This window comes from Salmo trutta, unplaced genomic scaffold (assembly GCF_901001165.1).
Source record: "Salmo trutta unplaced genomic scaffold, fSalTru1.1, whole genome shotgun sequence".
Lineage (NCBI taxonomy): Eukaryota > Metazoa > Chordata > Actinopteri > Salmoniformes > Salmonidae > Salmo > Salmo trutta.
The window spans coordinates 40775-62828 of NW_021823042.1; the positions used below are offsets into that span (position 1 = coordinate 40775).

Sequence of the window (22054 nt, forward strand, 5' to 3'; positions counted from 1 at the left end):
TATATTTACACTGAGCTGTGCTTCAATAGATGGGTCGAAGATGGAAGACTGGTTTGCCCAGCAGAGGTCACCATTGCAGTTATCAGCTGCAGTTGATAACTCGACTTCAAGGATGTGTCACTTCTTCTTTAGTGAATAAGAGTTCAAAGTTCATACCATTTTGCCGTAATCAGCTCGCCGCTGAATTCTTGCTGGTCTAGTAGAAATTCATCCTTCCAATTGTGCATCTGTAAAGGTTGTGAGGGTTTTAGGTGCCAAGCCAAATTTCTTCAGCCTTCTGAGGTTGAAGAGGCAATGTTGTGCCTTCTTCAACCACACTGTCTGTGTGGGTTGGACCATTTCAGTCCGTCAGTGATGTGTACGCACGAGCAACGTAAGCTTTCCAACTTCTCCACTGCGGTTCCGTCGATGTGGATAGGCGGGTGCTCCCTCTGCTGTTCCTGAAGTCCATGATCAGCTCCTTTGTTTTGTTGACATTGAGTGAGAGGTATTTTCCTGGCACACACTCCCAGGTTCCTCACCCCCTCCCTGTGGCGGTCTCGCCATTGTTGTGTGAATCAGGCTACTACTGTTTTGTCATCTGCAAACTTTCATGAATGAGTTGGAGGCGTGCGTGGCCAAGCAGTGTGGGTGACAGGGAGTACAGGAGGGGGGCTGAGCACGCACCCTTGTGGGCTACTGTGTTGAGGATCAGCATAGTGGAGGCCCGTCAGGAAGTTCCAGGACCAAGTTGCACAGAGCGGGTTCAGACCAGGGCCCCAAGCTTAATGATGAGTTGGAGAGTACTATGGTGTGAATGCTGAGCTATAGTCAATGAACATCATTCTTACATAGGTATTCCTCTTGTCCAGATTGGGATTAGGGTAGTGTGCAGTGCGATGGAGTTTGCATCGTCTGTGGATCTATTGGGGTGGTAAGCAAATTGAAGTGGGTCTAGGGTGTCAGGTAAGGTAGAGGTGATATGAGTCCTTGACTGTCTCTCAAAGCACTTCATGATGACAGAAGTGAGTGCTACGGAGCGATAGTCATTTAGTTCAGTTATATTTTCTTTCTTAGGTACAGGAACAATGGTGGGCATCTTGAAGCATGTGGGGACAGCAGACTGGGATAGGGAGAGATTGAATATGTCCCTAAACACTCCAGCCAGCTGGTCTGCACATGCTCTGAGGACGCGGCTAGGGATGCCGTCTGGGCTCGGTTAACATGCTTATATGTCTTACTCACGTCGGCCACAGAAAGCCCACAGTCCTTGGCAGCTGGCCGCGTCGGTAAAAGTGGGTGAAAAAAGGAGTTTAGCTTATTCTGAAGGAAAACTTTGGTGGTCGCTACGTGGCTGGTTTTCCCTTTGTAGTCCGTGATTGTCTGTAGAACCCTGCCACATACGTCTCGGGGTCTGAGCCGTTGGAATGCGACTCCACTTTGTCTCTGTACTGACGTTTTGCCTGTTGATTGCCTTACGGGGGTAATAACTACAATGTTTGTATTCTGACATATTCCCAGTCACCTTGCCATGGTTAAATGCGGTGGTTTCGTGGCTTCAGTTTTGCGCGAATGCTGTCATCTATCCACGGTTTCTAGTTTGGATAGGTTTTAATAGTCACAATGGGTACAACATCTCTTATACATTTCATGATAAACTCAGTTCAAATTTCACAAATCTATGGGGTCCTGCACACTGGAGGGTGGTCGGGTGCCTATATTGGGCTTATGGCGCCAATATATATATATATATATATATATATATATAGTCAAATGATGTCTTGCCATGATTTTAACCTTTATTTCTCATGAGTGTTGATCAATATTTTGGCTATGCAAAATATCAAATAAATGTCTGATAAATGCAATTGTGTATTGCTGCTGTTTGTCTGATATCCAACAGTTCATGATCAGCTCTGTTGACCATGAGAGCATTTTGCAGAGAAAATGGGGTGAGGTATACTATTTAGGCTTGGAATGACACGTGGCCCATTGTTTCCCTTGTTACCTGGCAACGATCACTAGAGTGCTTCCAACAACTGTCAGTCAAGGCGAGCTCATGAATATAAGCTCCTCGCCCACTCAATCTGTTCATTCAGGCTTCCTGGCAGTTAGAGATGAAAGAAAAGCTGCCGTTTCTTCAATACTGAGCATCTTAATAGTGTAAAAAATATTATGGGTCATGTTTTGGTAATTCAAAGGCAATTTTTATTTGGGATCTTTAATCAGAGGAGTTATAACAGGGATAATCAACTATATTGAGCAACAAGCGGATTTATTTTCTAGAGGCGATGGTCGGGGGGCCAGAACATAATTACAAATAATTTGTAGACTGCAAATTGACTGCAAGAAGCCCAAACAGATTTTCTTGACTAAAACATAATAATTTCAAACCTTGCTTACGATCACGTCCCTCTATTATATATGGGAATACTTGAACAGATTTCTTTAATTAAAATCACTAGGAGCTGATTTCTGGTGTTTTTACAGTCTTATGTCCACCAATCTAAAACATGTATTTTTAAATAAGCTTCTTTTTTTTGGCTCAGAAAACTTGCGGGGCTAAATAAAACCACCTGCGAGCCAAATTCGGCCCGCCAGTTGGGGAAACATGAGTTATAGGAAACATTACCACTGCTGTTTTAAGAGGTCCAATTTGTATTTTATGACAACACATGAGCCTTTTCATATACATTTGATTTGTGAGCTTAATCATATACATTAATAAAGAATAAGAAATGAAAAGCGCTTGAATTTAGTTTTGACAAAAATTATCTTTATCGATGCTCATTTATTTCAGAGTGAAAGAGTCTGATGAAGTCACTTAGCTAGGTAGGTGCAATATGCTATCTTTGGTCTTGACCATTTGATTCCTGTCATTGGGTTTGTCTTTTTCTATGGTGCTGTGCCGGTCCTTAGACCGGATAGGGTATCAGACGAGCAGGGAGATGAGCCATGTTATCAGTGTGTTTCCCTCCACAATGGCTCCACTGGCTGGGTTGAAGCAGCGCTCCAGATCACACAGACTATGTAGGCTGGCTTCAAACGGAACCTGGCACACAGAGGGAGGGAATCATTTCACAAGAAATATCTGCATGTCTAACAAACTTAACAGGGTAAACGGGTAACAAAAATGCCATGGAAGAGGCATAAGATCAAATGTTTCACACATTCAAGCCATAGTAAAACAACAGTACAGTATGTCGTAGGTTTGTGTAAGTGTAATGGACATGTTTTGTGTCCTCTGTGTCTCTGTAAATGTGTATTACATGTAGCGTGCTGTTCCCTGATTATTGTGTTAGGATGTTCTGGGACTGCTCTCAGGGAGGGGACTGATAGGACAGAAACAAGGGAACACATTCTTACTTTGGCCCAACGCTTAGAAACTATGTGTGCAAGGTCATGATCAGCCTATTGCACCCTGAGAGCAGAGATGCCTAGATTGTGCATGAGTATAAAGAGTGCTGAAGGGAGAGAATCCCTTCAGAGCTTCTTGCAGACTTGTACTTTGAGTATTACGTTTGTTGTAACCTCTCCAGCTGTGATAATAAAGATCTGTTCACTTAACTTTGACTGAGTCCTTAGTGGTAATTTCAAGTTAACCCTTTACCGGTATGTGAACTTTGGGGGGTGTTGAATTAGTGTGTGGTGTGTTTAGCCTACCTCAGTGAGAACAGCTGCCTCTGAACCAGGCTGCAGTAAGTCCTTTATAGCAGCACAGCAGCACCTGGTCTGCTCCTGTAGCATCTGAAACAACCAACCAACACACAAAACATGTACTCATTTACAGGTAGATTCACTTACATGCACGTTTGACCAGTGCTTAATTTGTAAATGGGGAGGTAACGGAACAAAAGTGAGCACTAGAGGGGGGTGACCTGGGGAGTACTGAGGTACTGGAATGCATGAAAAGAAACACCTTTATAATAAAGCATTGCATGCATATCATCCTATTTGCGTAGTGGTATAGAGCAGTAGAGTAGAGGCACTTACAGAAGTTGCACACATGAGGAAAAGTTCTAGTAGCCTAGGGTCTTGGAAAATGTTGGCCTTCTATAAACGCATTTCATGCAATTCTATGTAATTTTAGATGACTGGAGACTTTAGCAGAATCTTTTTTAATACCACACAACTTATCGAAATGGCAGGCTACTTTGACAGTGACCAAAACGACCTTGTCTTGAATCGATCAATAGCCTAGGCCTAGGTGTGTGGAAACAGAGCAGAGCAGACGAGAGATCATAGAAAGTGAATCTCATTCTAGTTATGTGAGAGATACTGGCGCGCTTCTCACACAGCCACGGCTATGCGTTGGTCTCAAACATAGATTACAATGTTGCGCAAACAATAAATCCGGGCTTGCCCAATCCAAATCAACTCTTAGAATATTAGGCCTGGGCTGAAGGTCTACTTTTTCACATCACGTTTTTTTTGTGGGGGCAGGAGAATTAATGAAGAAGCAACTTGAATGATTTTTAGTCGCTTTTATTTAAATGTTTACATTGCAAAAAGTTACAATTATTTTTCATGCCACGAGAAGTAACGGATCCGGCCAAATAGGTTCCGGAACAAAATAGTCCAAAACGGAGAGGTGCCGGATCCTGTTGCGTCAGTATCCGGCTCAAATGAAACACTGCTGTTGACAATTCAAGTCCATTTGAGACCTTTTTTACTATTCTTTTCAGAAAGTGTATCCAGAAGTGTGTGGTCGGAAAATCCCTGTCCCCATTGCATTAACGTGCAGTGGCGTAAAGTAACTAAGTAAAAATACTTTGAAGAAGGGGAGAGTGGGGTATGTTGAGCCATTTTTTACATTCAGCATCAGGGAAATATAGTATTCTTTCTTTCTACATACAGTACCAGTCAAAGGTTTCGACACACCTACTCATTCCAGGGTTTTTCATTGTAGAATAATAGTGAAGACATCAAAACTATGAAATAACACATATGGAATAATAAAATATATATGTTATATCTGAGATTCTTCAAAGTAGCCACCCGTTGCCTTGATGACAGCTTTGCACACTTTGGCATTCTCTCAACCAGCTTCATGAGGTAGTCACCTGGAATGCATTTCAATTAACAAGGTGTGCCTTGTTAAAAGTTAATTTGTGGAATTTCTTTCCTTCTTAATGCGTTTGAGCCAATTAGTTGTGTTATGACACTATAGGGGTGGTATACAGAAGATAGCCCTATTTTGTAAAAGACCAAGTTCATATTATGGCAAGAACAGCTCAAATAAGCAAAGAGAAACGACAGTCCATCATTACTTTAAGACATGAAGGTCAGTCAATGCGGAAAATTTCAAGAACTTTCAGTTTTTTCAAGTGCAGTCGCAAAAACCATCAAGCGCTATGATGAAACTGGCTCTCATGAGGACCGCCACAGGAAAGGAAGACCCAGAGTTACCTCTGCTGCTGAGGATAAGTTCATGAGAGTTACCAGCCTCAGAAATTGCAGCCCAAATAAATGCTTCACAGAGTTCAAGTAACATACACATCTCAACATCAACTGTTCAGAGGAGACTGTGTGAATCAGGCCTTCATGGTTGAATTGCTGCATAACCACTACTAAAGGACAACAATAATAAGAGGAGACTTGCTTGGGCCAAGAAACACGAGAAATTGACAGACTGGTGGAAATCTGTCCTTTTGTCTGATGAGTACAAATTTGAGATTTTTGGTTCCAACCGCCGTGTCTTTGTGAGATGCAGAGTTGGTGAACGGATGATCTCCGCATGTGCGGTTCCCACCGTGAAGTATGAAGGAGGTGGTGTGCTGGTGACACTGTCTGTATTTATTTGGAATTCAAGGCACACTTAACTTCTTATGGCTGGATGGCAGTATTGAGTAGCTTGGATGAATAAGGTGCCCAGAGTAAACTGCCTGCTACTCAGGCCCAGAAGCTAGGATATGCATATTATTAGTAGATTTGGATAGAAAACACTCTGAAGTTTCTAAAACTGTTTGAATGGTGTCTGTGAGTATAACAGAACTCATATGGCAGGCAAAAACCTGAGAAAAAATCCAACCAGGAAGTGGGAAATTGAGGTTTGTAGTTTTCAAGTATTGGCCTATCCAATATAGTGTCTGTGGGGTCATATTGCACTTCCTACGGCTTCCACTAGATGTCAACAGTCTTTAAAACCTTGTTTTTTGAGGCTTCTACTGTGAAGTGGGGGAGAATAAGAGCTGATTGAGTGAGAGGTCTGCCAGATGGGCATGAGCTTTAGTCATGTGCACGCCCGTGAGAGGTAGCTGAGTTCCATTGCATTTCTAAAGACAAAGGAATTCTTCGGTTGAAACCTTACTGAAGATTTATGGTAAAAACGTCCTAAAGATTGATTCTATACATCGTTTGACATGTTTCTACGAACTGTAATGGAATTTTTTGAGTTTTCGTCTGGCCTGCACGTCGTGAATTTGGATTTGTGAACTGAAGGCGCGAACAAAAAGGAGGTATTTGGACATAAAGGATGGACTTTATCGAACAAAACAAACATTTATTGTGGATCTGGGATTCCTGGGAGTGCATTCTGATGAAGATCAAAAGTAAGTGAATATTTATAATGCTATTTCTGACTTCTGTTAACTCCAACATGGCGGATATATGTATGGCTTGTTTTTGTGTCTGAGCGCCGTACTCAGATTATTGCATGGTGTGCTTTTTCGGTAAAGCTTTTTTGAAATCTGACACAGCGGTTGCATTAAGGAGAAGTTTATCTAAAGTTCCATGCATAACACTTGTATTTTCATCAACATTTATGATGAGTATTTCTGTAAATTGATGTGGCTCTGCAAAATCACCGGCTGTTTTGGAAGCAACAGATTTTTGGATATAAATATGAACTTTATCAAACAAAACATACATGTATTGTGTAACATGAAGTCCTATGAGTGTCATCTGATGAAGATCATCAAAGGTTAGTGATTCATTTTATCTCTATTTCTGTCATTCGTTTTATCGTTTCAGCTGCCAGAAAAGCGACCCAGTCGTTAAGTCTTTTTGTTCTGTATCTATGGATGTGACCCAATCGTTCATTCTAAATGTTCTATTGCCATACTGGCTGGCAACATTCTTATCCCTTGCTTGCTAGTTAGCCAATTACCTAATTTACAGTCACGTCAAACAGTGTAGCCAGACTAACAACAAAGTAGCTGCATTTGCTTAAGCTGTTTCGAGTGACATTTATTTGGATACATCCATAACAATGAGCTAATGATACATGATTTTACCTGGCATAGAAAATATGCTCTCGTCAGGACATTGTTGTTCAGAGGAGCTAGCCAACAACACAGCTAACACAATCACTTCAAACTGAAAAAGGAAAGACTACAAACTAGCTGTATTTCGTTTCGTTTTACCTATTTTCTGTTGACATTTCTTTATATATCCATGAAAATGATGCCGATTCAGAAAAGCTTTCTCCCTGTCTTCCCAGACTCCCGACCACTGCACGTTCATTACTACAGGACAGCTGGAGATCGAATTTCAATAATGAAACAGACAGCAAGGTTTATACAAATCTCCTCTATTGAAAACCAATTGCTAGTCTGAAAGAAATGGGAGATAATATTTAGATGCTTTTTATAGTGGAGATGAAGTTTATAAATTGTCTGGCTGGGCTGATGAGACAGTTGATTGCAAAGTGAGATGGAACAGAGTAAATAGCCATTTCAACGTCATTGTTTTGGCAGGTGCCAACTTGTGGAATAGATGCCAGCTGGAATGCGGTTTTAACTAATCCGCATCCAGGATTAGACCCACCCGTTGTATAACTTTAATTCACAAACACAATTCAACACAATCACAATCACTTTTGTGTTTATTGAAGGCAGTGGGCCCTTGTCAATTATGTTGCCTCTGGTGTCCGGCATGATAGATGTTGCCGTTTCTTGAATGACTTGAAATAATGAAGTCCCAGAAAAGGAAGTTGAGTTTAATTCATGGAATGGTGGTGTGGTATATTTTATATATTAAATGCATGCCTACATTCAGATATAGATCTCTCTGTTTAATAGCACGTACCTGCTCTTCTATTTCTTCACCAGTTGTCTGGGACAGGGATGTTGTTTCGATGTGTCAATTCGTAGGCAAGTTCTCTGCATTTGAGGTTACTAAGCCCGTGAAACTGGTCTGCAAGATTCTTGGTATGTTTAGCAAGCTCAGACTCCATGTCATCAGACCTTGTATTCCTCTGTTACACTATCATAGCCTCTCTTTATCAAGCTCAGACTCCATGTCATCAGACCTTGTGGTCCTCTGCTACACTACCATAGCCTCTTTCGCACAGGTACATCATTTAAATGTTTTGTCAATGTAGCTCTTTAGTTATATTCAGTACATTTTTTCATCCCTTGCTGCTGCTCGAACGGAGTCTTACCTTCTCTCACTTCCTTGGCTGCTCTTTCAAGAAACTCAAGGGGGGCTAGACTACTGATTGATTTACGTTTATATACACAGGGCATGATGATGTCAGCAATGTACCAATAAAAATACACTATCTTGAGTTCACATGCATGACAAATTGCAAAAATATTATGCATATTGTGCCTGATTCCAATTTAGGAATTGATGCCTTTCCTACGCACTTCTCAGCAGTTGGTATTAAGATTTACCTTCTGAAGGTAAGTAACAGGCTTTGCAGGCCTGGTTCCCTTGCGCACACTGAATAAATGTCATTCAACTGCTGAAAATCCTCCCATTGCTGGCCAACAGATTTTCTTGTGGAGTTTTCATTAAATAGTTTTTAGTGTATTTATCTTAAACCATCACTTTAAATACGGTGTACCTTTAATTACAAATCTGTCGACAGACGAGAATACAATGAGAGAACAGGTCCAGAAAATATTGATCCCTGAAAGAAATCAATCCAAATATAGTTTTAACACCAATTGGTAGATTAAAAATACTCTTGTAGATTATTTAGGCACATTTTAGGGTTAGGAAAGTACGTATGAATCATTAAAAAAAAACTGTTCTGGAGAGCCTTTACGCACAACATATACAGTGCATTCGGAAAGTATTCAGATCCCTCAACTTTTTCCACATTTTGTTACGTTACAGCCTTATTCCAAAATGGATTAAATAGTCCCCCCCTCATCAATCCACACACACAATACCCCATAATGACAAAGCGAAAACAGGTTTAGACATTTTAGCAAATTTGTTAAAAATAACCTAAGAAATACCTTAGGTTGGAGTCATTAAAACTCGTTTTTCAACCACTCCACAAATTCCTTGTTAACCTCTACGGGCCACGGGGGCAGTATTGAGAATTTTGAAAGAAATATGTGCCCATTTTTAACTGCCTCCTACACCAACTCAGAAGCTAGGATATGCATATTATTAACACATTCGGATAGAAAACACTCTGAATTTTCTAAAACAGTTTGAATGGTGTCTGTAAGTATAACAAAACTCATATTGCAGGCAAAAACCTGTGAAAAATAGATTAAAAAAAAAGATAATTTTGTGACTGTACTATTTAGTGTCATTGTTTTAAAGATACCACAGTGAGAAAGGATTCAGTTCGCAACTCCTACTGCTTCCACTAGATGTCAACGATCTTTAGAAAGTTGTTTGAAGCATCTGTGATAAATACACACCGAATTAGAAAGCTTACAAGTTGACACGTCATCACTTCATTTTTTGCGCCTGCGCATGAATCTGAGAAGAGTGCCTTTGTCATTATCGTTTATTCTAGACACTTGATAGGTTGTGTGAAAATATTACTGATGTTTACTGATGTTTCACGTTAAAAATGGAACAAAAGATTAGTGCTAAACAACGTTTGACATGTTTAAACAAACGTAAATAGATTATTTACTAGGTTTTCTTTAGTTTTTCGACGTGACTTTACACTGCCCACCTCATTTTGTGGGAGCCTACTGAACGCTAACTATTTGGACATAAATTATGAACTTTGTCAAAAGAAACCACATTTGTTCTGGACCTGGGATCTCTGGCAGCGCCTTCTGATGGAGATAATCAAAGGTAAGGGGATATTTAGAATGTTATTATCGATATTAGATGATGCTAATGCTAACGGTATAGCTTAGCTTAGCTTAGCATATAGCTTATTGTTGTTAGCATAGTACCCAGTTTATACAAAATGTGATTTCCCAGTAAAGTTATTTTGAGATCTGGCCCTTCGGTAGCAATTACGAGATGATAATATATTATTCTTTGAATGACAATATTATAATTTACCAATGTTTTCGAATAGTAATTCCGTGATTTGTAATGCTGGATTCACTGGGTGCATTCGAGCCAAAAAAAATTCTGAATTTCACCGCGACTGTAAATGCTGTTTTTGGATATAAATATGAACTTGATGGAACTAAAAATGCATGTATTGTATAACATAATGTCCTATGAGTGTCATCTGATGCAGATTGTCAAAGGTAAGTGCATAATTCTAGCTAGTTTTCTGTCTGTTGATGCCCTTCTTTGAATTGGCTAAACATTACACGCAGCTATTGTCAATGTACTCTCCTCACATAACCTAACTTTATGCATTCTCCGTAATGCCTCTGAAAATCGGACAGCGTGGTTAGATTTAGGAGATATATCTTTCAAATGGAGGAAAATAGTTGATTATTTGATTTTTTGAAATGATTACTCTTGCAGTTTTGAATTCCCCGCCATGGTCACATGACAATGAATCCCAATACCGGGATAAGATCGGGATAAGATCCTCAACAGGTTAACAAACTTATAGTTTTGGCAAGTCGGTTAGGACTAGAGGTCGACCGATTATGATTTTTCAACGCCGATATCGATACCGATTTATTGGAGGACCAAAAAAGCTGCTACCGATTAATTGGCCGATTTTTTTTTTTTTTTTTTTTACTTATTTGTAATAATGACAATTACAACAATACTGAATGAACACTTATTTTAACTTAATATAATACGTAAATAAAATCAATTTAGTTTCAAATAAATAATGAAACATGTTCAATTTGGTTGAAATAATGCAAAAACAAAAGTGTTGGAGAAGAAAGTAAAAGAGCAATATGTGCCATGTGTCACGTCCTGACCAGTATAAGGGGTTATTTGTTATTGTAGTTTGGTCAGGACGTGGCAGGGGTGTGTTTGTTTAGAGTGTTTCGGGTTTTTTTGGGATATGTTCTTATTTAAGAGGGGTATTTGTTTAGAGTGTTACGGGTTTGTTGGGTTATGTTCTTGTTAGTCTATTTCTATGTTAGTTCTAGTATGTCTATTTCTATGTGGTGTTTGTTGGGTTGACCTTCAATTGGAAGCAGCTGCTCCTAGTTGCTTCTAATTGAAGGTCCTATTTAAGAGGGGTGTTTTTCTATGGGATTTTGGTGGGTAGTTGTTTCTTGTTTAGCTGTGTGCCTGACAAGACTGTTTTCGGCATTCTTTTTGTTCAGTGTTCATTTATTTTAATAAAGAAGATAATGAGCATTCACGTACCCGCTGCATTTTGGTCTAATCATTACGACGGCCGTGACACCATGTAAGAAAGCTAACGTTTAAGTGCCTTGCTCAGAACATGGGAACATAGGAAAGCTGGTGGTTCCTTTTAACATGAGTCTTCAATATTCCCAGGTAAAAAGTTTTAGGTTGTAGTTATTATAGGAATTATAGGACTATTTCTCTCTATACGATTTGTATTTCATATACCTTTGACTATTGGATGTTCTTATAGGCACTTTAGTATTGCCATTGTAACAGTATAGCTTCCGTCCCTCTCCTCACTCCTACCTGGGCTCGAACCAGGAACACATCGACAACAGCCACCCTCGAAGCAGCGTTACCCATGCAGAGCAAGGGGAACAACTACTCCAAGTCTCAGAGCGAGTGATGTTTGAAACGCTATTAGCGCGCACCCGCTAACTAGCTAGCCATTTCACATCGGTTACACCAGCCTAATCTTGGGAGTTGACAGGCTTGAAGTCATAAACAGCGCAATGCATTGCGAAGAGCTGCTGGCAAAACGCACGAAAGTGCTGTTTGAATGAATGCTTACAAGCCTGCTGGTGCCTACCACCGCTCAGTCAGACTGCTCTATCAAATCATAGACTTAATTATAATATAATAAACACACAGAAATACGAGCCTAAGGTCATTAATATGGTCGAATCCGGAAACTATCATCTCAAAAACAAAACTTTATTTTCTTTCAGTGAAATACGGAACCTGTCCGTATTTTATCTAACGGGTGGCATCGCTAAGTCTAAATATTCCTGTTACATTGCACAACCTTCAATGGTATGTCATAAATACGTAAAATTCTGGCAAATTAGTTCGCAACGAGCCAGGCAATGAACGCAAGAGAAGTGACACAATTTCATGTTAGCAGGCAATATTAACTAAATATGCAGGTTTAAAAATATATACTTGTGTATTGATTTTAAAGAAAGGCATTGATGTTTATGGTTAGGTACATTGGTGCAACGACAGTGCGCTTGTTAAATCATCACCCGTTTGTCGAAGTAGGCTGTGATTCGGTGAGAAATTAACAGGCACCGCATCGATTATATGCAACGCAAGACGCGTTAGATAAACTAGTAATATCATCAGCCATGTGTAGTTAACTAGTGATTATGTTAAGATTGATAGTTTTTTTATAAGATAAGTTTAATGCTAGCTAGCAACTTACCTTGGCTTCTTGCTGCCCTCGCGTAACAGGTAGTCAGCCTGCCATGCAGGCTCCTCGTGGAGTGCAATGTAAGGCAGGTGGTTAGAACGTTGGACTAGTAACCAGAAGGTTGCAAAAAACAAATCCCCGAATCCCCCCTGAACAAGGCAGTTAACCCCCGTTCCTAGGCCGTCATTGAAAATAAGAATGTGTTCTTAATCTGACTTGCCTAGTTAAATAAAGGTGTAAAAAAAAAAAAAGAGGCAAATCGGTGGCCAAAAATACCGATTACCGATTGTTTTGAAATCGGCCATTCCGATTAATCGGTCGACCTCTAGTTAGGACATCTAATTTGTGCATGACACAAGTAATTTTTCCAACAATTGTTTACATCCAGTGGGTCAGAAGTTTACATACAGTAAGTTGACTGTGCCTTTAAACAGCTTGGAAAATTCCAGAAAATGATGTCATGGCTTTAGAAGCTTCTGACAGGCTAATTGACATAATTTGAGTCAATTGGAGGTATACCCGTGGATGTATTTCAATGCCTACCTTCAAACTCAGTGCCGCTTTGCTTGACATCATGGGAAAATCAAAAGAAATCAGCCAAGACCTCAGAAAAAAAATGTGTAGACCTCCACAAGTCTGGTTCATCCTTGGGAGCAATTTCCAAACGCCTGAAGGTACCACGTTCATCTGTACAAACAATAGCTCGCAAGTATAAACACCATGGGACCACGCAGCCGTCATACCGCTCAGGAAGGAGACGCGTTCTGTCTCCTAGAGATGAACGTACTATGGTGCGAAAAGTGCAAATCAATCCCAGAACAGCAAAGGACCTTGTGAAGATGCTGGAGGAAACAGGTACAAAAGTATCTATAACCACAGTAAAACAACTCCTATATCGACATAACCTGAAAGGCTGCTCAGCAAGGAAGAAGTCACTGCTCCAAAACTGCCAAAATCCAGACTATGGGGACAAAGATCATACTTTTTGGAGAAATGTTCTCTGGTCTGATGAAACAAAAATAGAACTGTTTGGCCATAATGACCATCGTTATGTTTGGAGGAAAAAGGGGGAGGCTTGCAAGTCGAAGAACACCATCTCAACCGTGAAGCAAAGGGGTGGCAGCATCATGTTGTGGGGGTGCTTTGCTGCAGGAGGGCCTGGTGCACTTCACAAAATAGATGGCATCATGAGGCAGGAAAAGTATGTGGATATATTTGAAGCAACATCTCAAGACATCAGTAAGGAAGTTAAAGCTTGGTCGCAAATAGGTCTTCCAAATGGACAATGACCCCAAGCATACTTCCAAAGTTGTGGCAAAATGACTTATGGACAACAAAGTCAAGGTATTGGAGTGGCCATCACAAAGCCCTGACCTCAATCCCATAGAAAATTTGTGGGCAGAACTCAGTTACACCAGCTCTGTCGGGAGGAATAGGCCAAAACTCACCCAACTTATTGTGGAAGGCTACCCGAAACGTTTCACCCAAGTTAACCAGTCTGGGCTAGGGGGCAGTATTTTCACGGCCGGATAAAAAAACGTACCCGATTTTAAAACTGGTTACTACTCTTTCCCAGAAACGAGAATATGCATATTATTAGTAGATTTGGATAGAAAACACTCAGAAGTTTCTAAAACTGTTTGAATGGTGTCTGAGTATAACAGAACTCATATAGCAGGCAAAAACCTGAGAAAATTCCAAGCAGGAAGTGGCCTGTCTGACAATTTGTAGTTTTTCTTTCTAGTTCCTTTCGAAACTACAGTATCTCTGGGGTTACGTTGCACTTTCTAAGGCTTCCATTGGCTCTCTAAAGCCTTTGGAAAGCGGATTGAGGCGTCTCCTGTCTCTGGGCAGAGTATGGTAGCTCAGTTTGTCAGTGGTCTGTCTGGTGACAAAGAGAGTGGATATGCGCGGTCCCGCGACCATGCTGTTTTTTCTTTGCCTCTTTGAATGAATACACTATTGTCCGGTTGGAATATTATCGCTATTTTACGAGAAAAATACCATAAAAATTGATTTTAAACAGCGTTTGACATGCTTCGAAGTACGGTAAAGGAACATTTAGAATTTTTTGGTCTCAAAATGCGCTCGCGCGTTACCCTTTGGATAGTGACCTGAACGCACAAACAAAATGGAGGTATTTGGACATAACTATGAATTATTTGGAACAAAAACAACATTTCTTGTGGAAGTAGCAGTCCTGGGAGTGCATTCTGACGAAGATCAGCAAAGGTAATACAATTTTTCTAATAGTAATTCTGAGTTTAGTGAGCCCCGAAGTTGGCGGGTGTCAAAATAGCTAGCCGTGATGGCTGAGCTATGTACTCAGAATATTGTAAAATGTGCTTTCGCCGAAAAGCTATTTTAAAATCTGACATGGCGATTGCATAAAGGAGTTCTGTATCTATAATTCTTAAAATAATTATGTATTTTGTCAACGTTTATGGTGAGTAATTTAATAAATTCACGGGAAGTTTTGGGTGGGAATGCATGTTCTGAACATCACATGCCAATGTAAAAAGCTGTTTTTAGATACAAATATAAACTTGATTGAACAAAACATGCATGTATTGTATAACATAATGTCCTAGGACTGTCATCTGATGAAGATCATCAAAGGTTAGTGCTTCATTTAGCTGTGTTTTGGGTTTGTGACATATACGCTTGCTTGGAAAATGGCTGTGTGATTATTTGTGGCTATGTACTCTCCTAACATAATCTAATGTTTTGCTTTCACTGTAAAGCCTTTTTGAAATCGGACAATGTGGTTAGATTAACGAGAGTCTTGTCTTTAAAATGGTGTAAAATAGTCGTATGTTTGAAAAATTGAAATTATTGCATTTGAGGTTTTGTATTTCACGCCACACTCTTCCACTGGCTGTTGAATAGAGTGGGACAGTGACGTGCCACCGAGCCCATAGAGGTTAAACAATTTAAAGGCAATGCTACCAAATACTAATTGAGTGTATGTAAACTTCTGACCCACTGGGAATGTGATGAAATAAATAAAAAGTTGAAATAAATCATTCTCTCTACTATTATTCTGACATTTCACATTCTTAAAATAAAGTGGTGATCCTAACTGACCTAAAACAGGGAATATCTATTAGGATTAAATGTCAGGATTTGTGAAAAACTGAGTTTAAATGTATTTGGCTAAGGTGTATGTAAACTTCCGACTTCAACTGTAAGTATTCAGACCCTTTGCTATTAGACTTGAAATTGAGCTCAGGTGCATCCTGTTTCCATTTCCCTGTGGCTCAGTTGGTAGAGCATGGTGTTTGCAACGCCAGCATGGTGTGTGCAACGCCAGGGTTGTGGGTTCGATTCCCACGGGGGGCCAGTACAAAAAAAGATAAATAAATTAAAAAATGCATGAAATGAAATGTATGCATTCACTACTGTAAGTCGCTCTGGATAAGAGCGTCTGCTAAATGACTAAAAATGTCAAATGTAAATTGATCATTCTTCAGATGTTTCTACAACTTGATTGGAGTCCACCTGTGGTAAATTCTATTGATTAAACATGATTTGGAAAGGCACACACCTATCTTTCGAAGGTCCAACAGTTGACAGTGCATGTCAAAGCAAAAACCAAGCAATGAGGTCGACGGAATTGTCTGTAGCACTCTGAGTCAGGATTGTGTCGAGGCACAGATCTGGGGATGGGTACCAAAATATTTATGCAGCATTGAAGGTCCCCAAGAACACAGTGGCCTCCATCATTCTTAAATGGAAGAAGTTTGTAACCACCAAGACTCTTCCTAGATCTGGCCGCCCAGCCAAACAGAGCAATGGGGGAGAAGGGCCTTGGTCAGGGAGGTGACCAAGAACCCGATGGTCACTCTGATAGAGCTCCAGAGTTCCTCTGTGGAGACGGTTGTCCTACTGGAAGGTTCTCCCATCTCTGCAGCACTCCACCAATCAGGGCTTTATGGTAGAGTGGCCAGACGGAAACCACTCCTCAGAAAAAGGCACATGACAGCCCGCTTGGAGTTTGCCAAAAAGCACCTAAAGGACTCTCAGACCATGAGAAACAAGATTCTCTGGTCTGATGAAACTCAGATTGAACTTTTTGGCCTGAATGCTAAGCGTCACCTCTGGAGGAAACCTGGCACCATCCCTACGGTGAAGCACGGTGGTGGCAGCATCATGCTGTGGGGATGTTTTTCAGTGGCAGGGACTGGGAGACGAGTTAGGATCGAGGGAAAGATGAACGGAACAAAGCACACAGAGATACTTGATGAAAACCTGCTCCAGAGTGCTCAGGACCTCAGACTGGGGTGAAGGTTCACCTTCCAACAGGACAACAACCCTAAGCACACAGCCAAGACAACGCAGGAGTGGCTTCAGGACAAGTCTCAATGTCCTTGAGTTGCCCAGCCAAAGCCCAGACTTGATCTCGATCGAAAATCTCTGAAGAGACCTGAAAATAGCTGTGCAGCAAAGCTCTCCATCCAACCTGACAGAGCTTGAAAGAATGCAAAGAAAAATGGGAGAAACTCCCCAAATACAGGTGTGCCAAGCTTGTAGCATCATACCGAATGCACTGTAATATTTACCTTTTACTCAAGAATGACAATTGAGTACTTTTTCGACCACTGTACATTCAAAACCATTACTTTTACTCAAGTAGTAACTTACTGGGTGACTAACTTTTACTTGAGTTACTTTCTACACTGAACAACAATATAAACTCAACATGTAAATGGTTGGTCCCATGTTTAATGAGCTGAAATAAAAGATCCCTAGATGTTCCATACACACAAAGAAAGCTTCCAGTATTTCTCTCAAATGTGCACAAATGTGTTTACATCCCTGTTAGTGAGCATTTCTCCTTTGCCAAGATAATCTATCCACCTGTCAGGTGTGGCATATCAAGAAGCTGATTAAACAGCATGATCATTACACAGGTGCACCTTGTGCTGGGGACAATAAAAGGCCACTTTATAATGTGCAGTTTTGTCACGCAACACAATGCCACAAATGTCTCAAGTTTTGAGGGCGCGTGCAATTGGCATGCTGGCTGAAAGAATGTCCACCAGAGCTGTTGGCAGAGAATTGAATGTTCATTTCTCTACCACCTCCAACGTTGTTTTATATAATTTGGCAGTATATCCAACCGGCCTCACAACCGCAGACCACGTGTAACCACGCCAGCCCAGGACTTCCACATCCGGTCGTCTGAGACCAGCCACCCAGAACGCTGATGAAACTCTGGGTTTGCACAACTGAAAAATGTCTGCCCAAACTGTCAGAAACCGTCTCAGGAAAGCTCATCTGCGTGCTCACCGCCCTGTCCTCATCAGGTTCTTTATCTGACTGCAGTTTGGTGTCGTAACCAACTTCAGTGGGAAAATGTTCACCTTCGATGGCCACTGTCACGCTGGAGAAGTGTGCTCTTCATGGATGAATCTTGGTTTCAACTGTACTGGGCAGATGGCAGATCATCGTGTGATCAACGTTGATTAGAGTGCCCCATGGTGGCGGGGTTATGGTATGGGCAGGCATAAGCTACGGGCAACGAACAGCATTGCATTTATCAACAGCAATTTGAATGCAGAGATACATACCGTGACGATATCCTGAGGACCATTGTCGTGCCATTCATCACCGCATGTTTCAGCATGATAATGCAAGGCCCCATGTCGCAAGGATCTGTACACAATTCCTGGAAGCTGAAAATGTCCGTTCTTCCATGGCCTGCACACTCATCATACATGTAAACTATTGAGCATGTTTGGGATACTCTGGATCGATGTGTATGACAGCGTGTTCCAGTTCCCGAAAATATCCAGGAACTTCACACAGCCATTGAAGAGGAGTGGGACAACATTCCACAGGTCACAATCAACAGCCTGATCAACTCTGTGAAGAAGATGTATCGTGCTGCATGACGCAAATGGTGGCTGACTGGTTCTCTGATCCACGCCCTTGACTTTTTTTTAAGGTATCTGTGACCAACAGATGCATATCTGTATTCCCAGTCATGTGAAATCCATAGATTAGGGCGTAATGAATTTATTGCAGTTGCGGTTGTTTTTGTTCAGGGTAGTAAGATATCTGACATTTGAGTGTTTTTTCCATCACTGTTAACATGTGTGAATGTGGAGTACAAGGCCTGTCAGAGCCGTTACCAGTAGCACACAGACCTGTATGTGAGGGCTGGAGGTAGCAGCCTTGTCTGGGATCTTGGTGCGGCGTTGCCTCTCCATCTTGGGTCTGGGGGAGGAGGGGGCGCTACTGGCAGCAGGCGGAGAGGAGACGTTACCCCCAACACAGGCTGAGGCCAGCTGAGCATGGACTGCACACAGTCTAGAGGAGAACACATGTGGTGGTGCTGGTGGTCAGAGGTTACATTACATTTAGTTACCATATAACATTCATTTCATTTAGTTAAATACGGTTGGTCAATTCAACTAAAGTAGATAAGACAAAAGGGTTCTGGAAGAGATACAGTAATAATTATTACAGAGGGAATGGATACAGATGTGGCCAGGTCCATATCAACTTCCAGCTCCTAAACCAACCATATTAGCCACTCGTTAGACGCTACAATATGGTGATAGCTCCATCTCCCCCCTAGCACCTAGGCTGCTGTACACAGAAAGCAGTTACCTACTTCGCCATGCTGACGAGTTTCTGTCCACACTGCAGCTCTATGACAATGCAGGCTGTGGTCCTCATGGCCGAGAGTGGCACTTTGTTTAGCCCAAACAGCAGCATAACCTGACAAACACAGAGACAAAAGGAGAAACACTGTCAAAGACAACCTGTTTGACATGACAATAAGTGACAAGGAGTTGGTAAGATAGCACAAAACAGGTCTGAGACCAGGCTAGCTCATTTTATGGTTGATGAGTGTCTGTGTGTGTTGTGTATTGTACCGTATCCGTGTCTTCTTGGGTGGGGCTGAGAGCAGGCCGGTGCCACTGGATACACAGCTGCTTCCTGTCAGCAAAGGACCAGGGGTACATCTGAGCTCCCATAGTGCCTCTCACCGTAGGACACATCTTTAACACAAACACACAAACAACATCAACATACAGCAGCATTCAATTCACACCTCAACTGTGGACAACCCCAGAAGGCAGCCTTCAGATTCAAGGTGAAGACTGAAAATCCTGGATAAATGGTTATTGGACTGTCTACATACATTACTAGCCAGGGCTGAATCCTAACTTGAATAAACATCCCAATACAAGCCACAGTATATGCATGCATCTCTTCAGGATTCAGCCCATAGTGTCTATTAGTGTGTGTACCTGTATAATCTGTGGCTGCATGATGATTTCAGTGGGGGGTTCAGGGGCGCAGCAGGACTCTCTGTAGCCCACCATGTGGGAACAGAAGAAGGTCTGGAGCTGAACCAACCTCAGCGCCAGACTACTGTCTTCTGACTGGGACACCAGGCCCTCCACACACTGGGGCACCACTGGAACACACACCCACGTAGGCAAGCATGCACGCATACACACACGCAGATCAACATCTCTGAACGTCAGTTAACAAAATGATTTACTGTGACACTGGGGTAGTGTACCTGGGTGCATGGCGATGTGCTGCAGGTTGAACAGGTGTTTGTAGTAGCGGGACAGGTGGACCCATGTGAGCTGTGAGCGTTTCCTGCTGCTCAGCCCAGGATCAATCTCTGGAGACGAGCTGGAGACAGTCCTCACCATCACGTCTATCCCTCCTTGTAGTCACACAACACACAGACAGACATTACAAATATGGTAACCAGCACTGTTACAATTTCCATAAAGAAAAGACATGATATCTCCTTTCCTCATAAAGAGGAGAGAACATTACAGAACCGCTAACAATGTAGATCACAATCTAACACGAACATGGGCACGAACCACACTATTGTAGGCACTTTTATAATGGCTGTTATTGTAAGACAAGATGTAGCCCTGGCTAAAGGACAGAATGGTTGTAGTGGGGATGTTTGTTTACCACAGGGGTTGAGCAGGTCGTTGGAGGCAAATTCAGGCAGGAGCTTGAGGGAGATGAGAGGCAGGTGTCCTCCTTTAGCTCCGGTACTACCACACAGCTGGCTACATGTGGACATGGCTTCAGACGCCTGAGGAACACACACAACATTAGAAGTGTGTGTGTGTGTGTGTGTGTGTGTGTGTGTTCAGTCTATTTACCTTAGTAGCAGCTCGGACAGAGACCCAGTAGAGCAATAAGTAGGCCTCCCCTGGAGTCAGGCCTCTGTTCAGAGTTGTCCTGATACGCTTCCAACCTGGATGCTGAAAAAAGACAAACACACGCCATGATGTAGGCATACACACACACACAGTCCTCTCCAAAGAAAAATACTGCCCCGCGGAACCACAATTGAATGTCTCATGACACAGACAGGTACCTTCAGTATGGCATTTTTAGGTGGTGAAGGTGGGACGGGGTTCTGCTGGTCCTGAGGTGCTGGGCTGCTCTGCTCCCACTGGTGCAAGTACACTAACGCCATCTCCAGATAACACTTACGGATCAGCCTGACACACACACATGCTTTAGTCAAACAAGCACACTGGTGTTTGAGGAGGTCCGTACACTACTCTCAAAGATGATCATTTACACTAGTGTAGACGACTTACTGTAGATTGTGACTCTGGGACAGAGAGATATTGATGCTCTCCAGTAGTGTCAGAGCAACTGTCTGAGGCTGGAAGTCACTGAGAGACATCAGACAGCGCTCCACCATCCCTGGAGACACACCAAAAATAATCTAACTAACAAGGTCACTCTGACATTCAATGAGTAGATGCACACATACATATTTCATCTCATGATTGAATAAGGTTGGAAATAAATGTTTTACCCTTGCAGTAGAGGATATCAGCCTCCAGCTGTCTGTCTCTGGTAGCACATGCCTGGGAAACGAGCAGGGCTGACTGCAGCACCTCCTGAGCACACTGCCAGGGATGGCTGGGGGTCGACAGGCTGGAGGAAAGGGGCGCTGGTCATGGCCTGTACAGCCAAGCAGTGACTGTTCAGAACAGATAGAGACACTGATTAAGTGGTTGTTCATAAGATTGGTACTTGAAAATGTCAAACCTACCTGTATGTGGACCTATGTGCATTACAGTTACTGGGTAGAAACTTTTGAGAACTATGGTACAGTATGAATCATACCCAGGCGCATGGTGACCTTGGCCAGTAGTGGGAGATGTGGGAGGGTAGATGTTAGAGAGACCAGGGGCTGGAGGGAGGATTAACTCTGCCTCTCTCTCCCAATGACACACTCTCCCCCAACACACACAGCTGAGAAGAGACAATACACACACATTAAGACAAATCAGTGTTCCGACTGTAATACAGGCAGTAAGTTATGTTAATCGAGGAACAATGTAAAGGAATAATGAACAACAGTGGTGGAGAGGAGAGATGAGGACTTATTTGTTAACCATACTTTGAATCTAGCCTGTTGTGGTACAGAAAAAAGAGACA

General features: G+C 41.9%; 1 protein-coding gene across 1 annotated transcript; it reads right to left on the bottom strand.

The window, feature by feature from the left end:
• Positions 1 to 1785: 1785 nt before the first annotated feature.
• Positions 1786 to 21548, bottom strand: LOC115188363 (cilia- and flagella-associated protein 54-like). Its single transcript, XM_029747127.1, has 12 exons — positions 21426 to 21548; positions 21202 to 21310; positions 20973 to 21099; positions 20755 to 20856; positions 20558 to 20684; positions 20142 to 20294; positions 19864 to 20033; positions 19486 to 19611; positions 19221 to 19327; positions 18751 to 18913; positions 3643 to 3726; positions 1786 to 3031 (listed from the first exon to the last, which is right to left on the bottom strand). Exons 2-12 carry the CDS (start codon positions 21306 to 21308, stop codon positions 2912 to 2914), a joined length of 1386 nt encoding a protein of 461 aa, XP_029602987.1. The 5' UTR covers positions 21309 to 21310; positions 21426 to 21548; the 3' UTR covers positions 1786 to 2911.
• Positions 21549 to 22054: the final 506 nt, after the last annotated feature.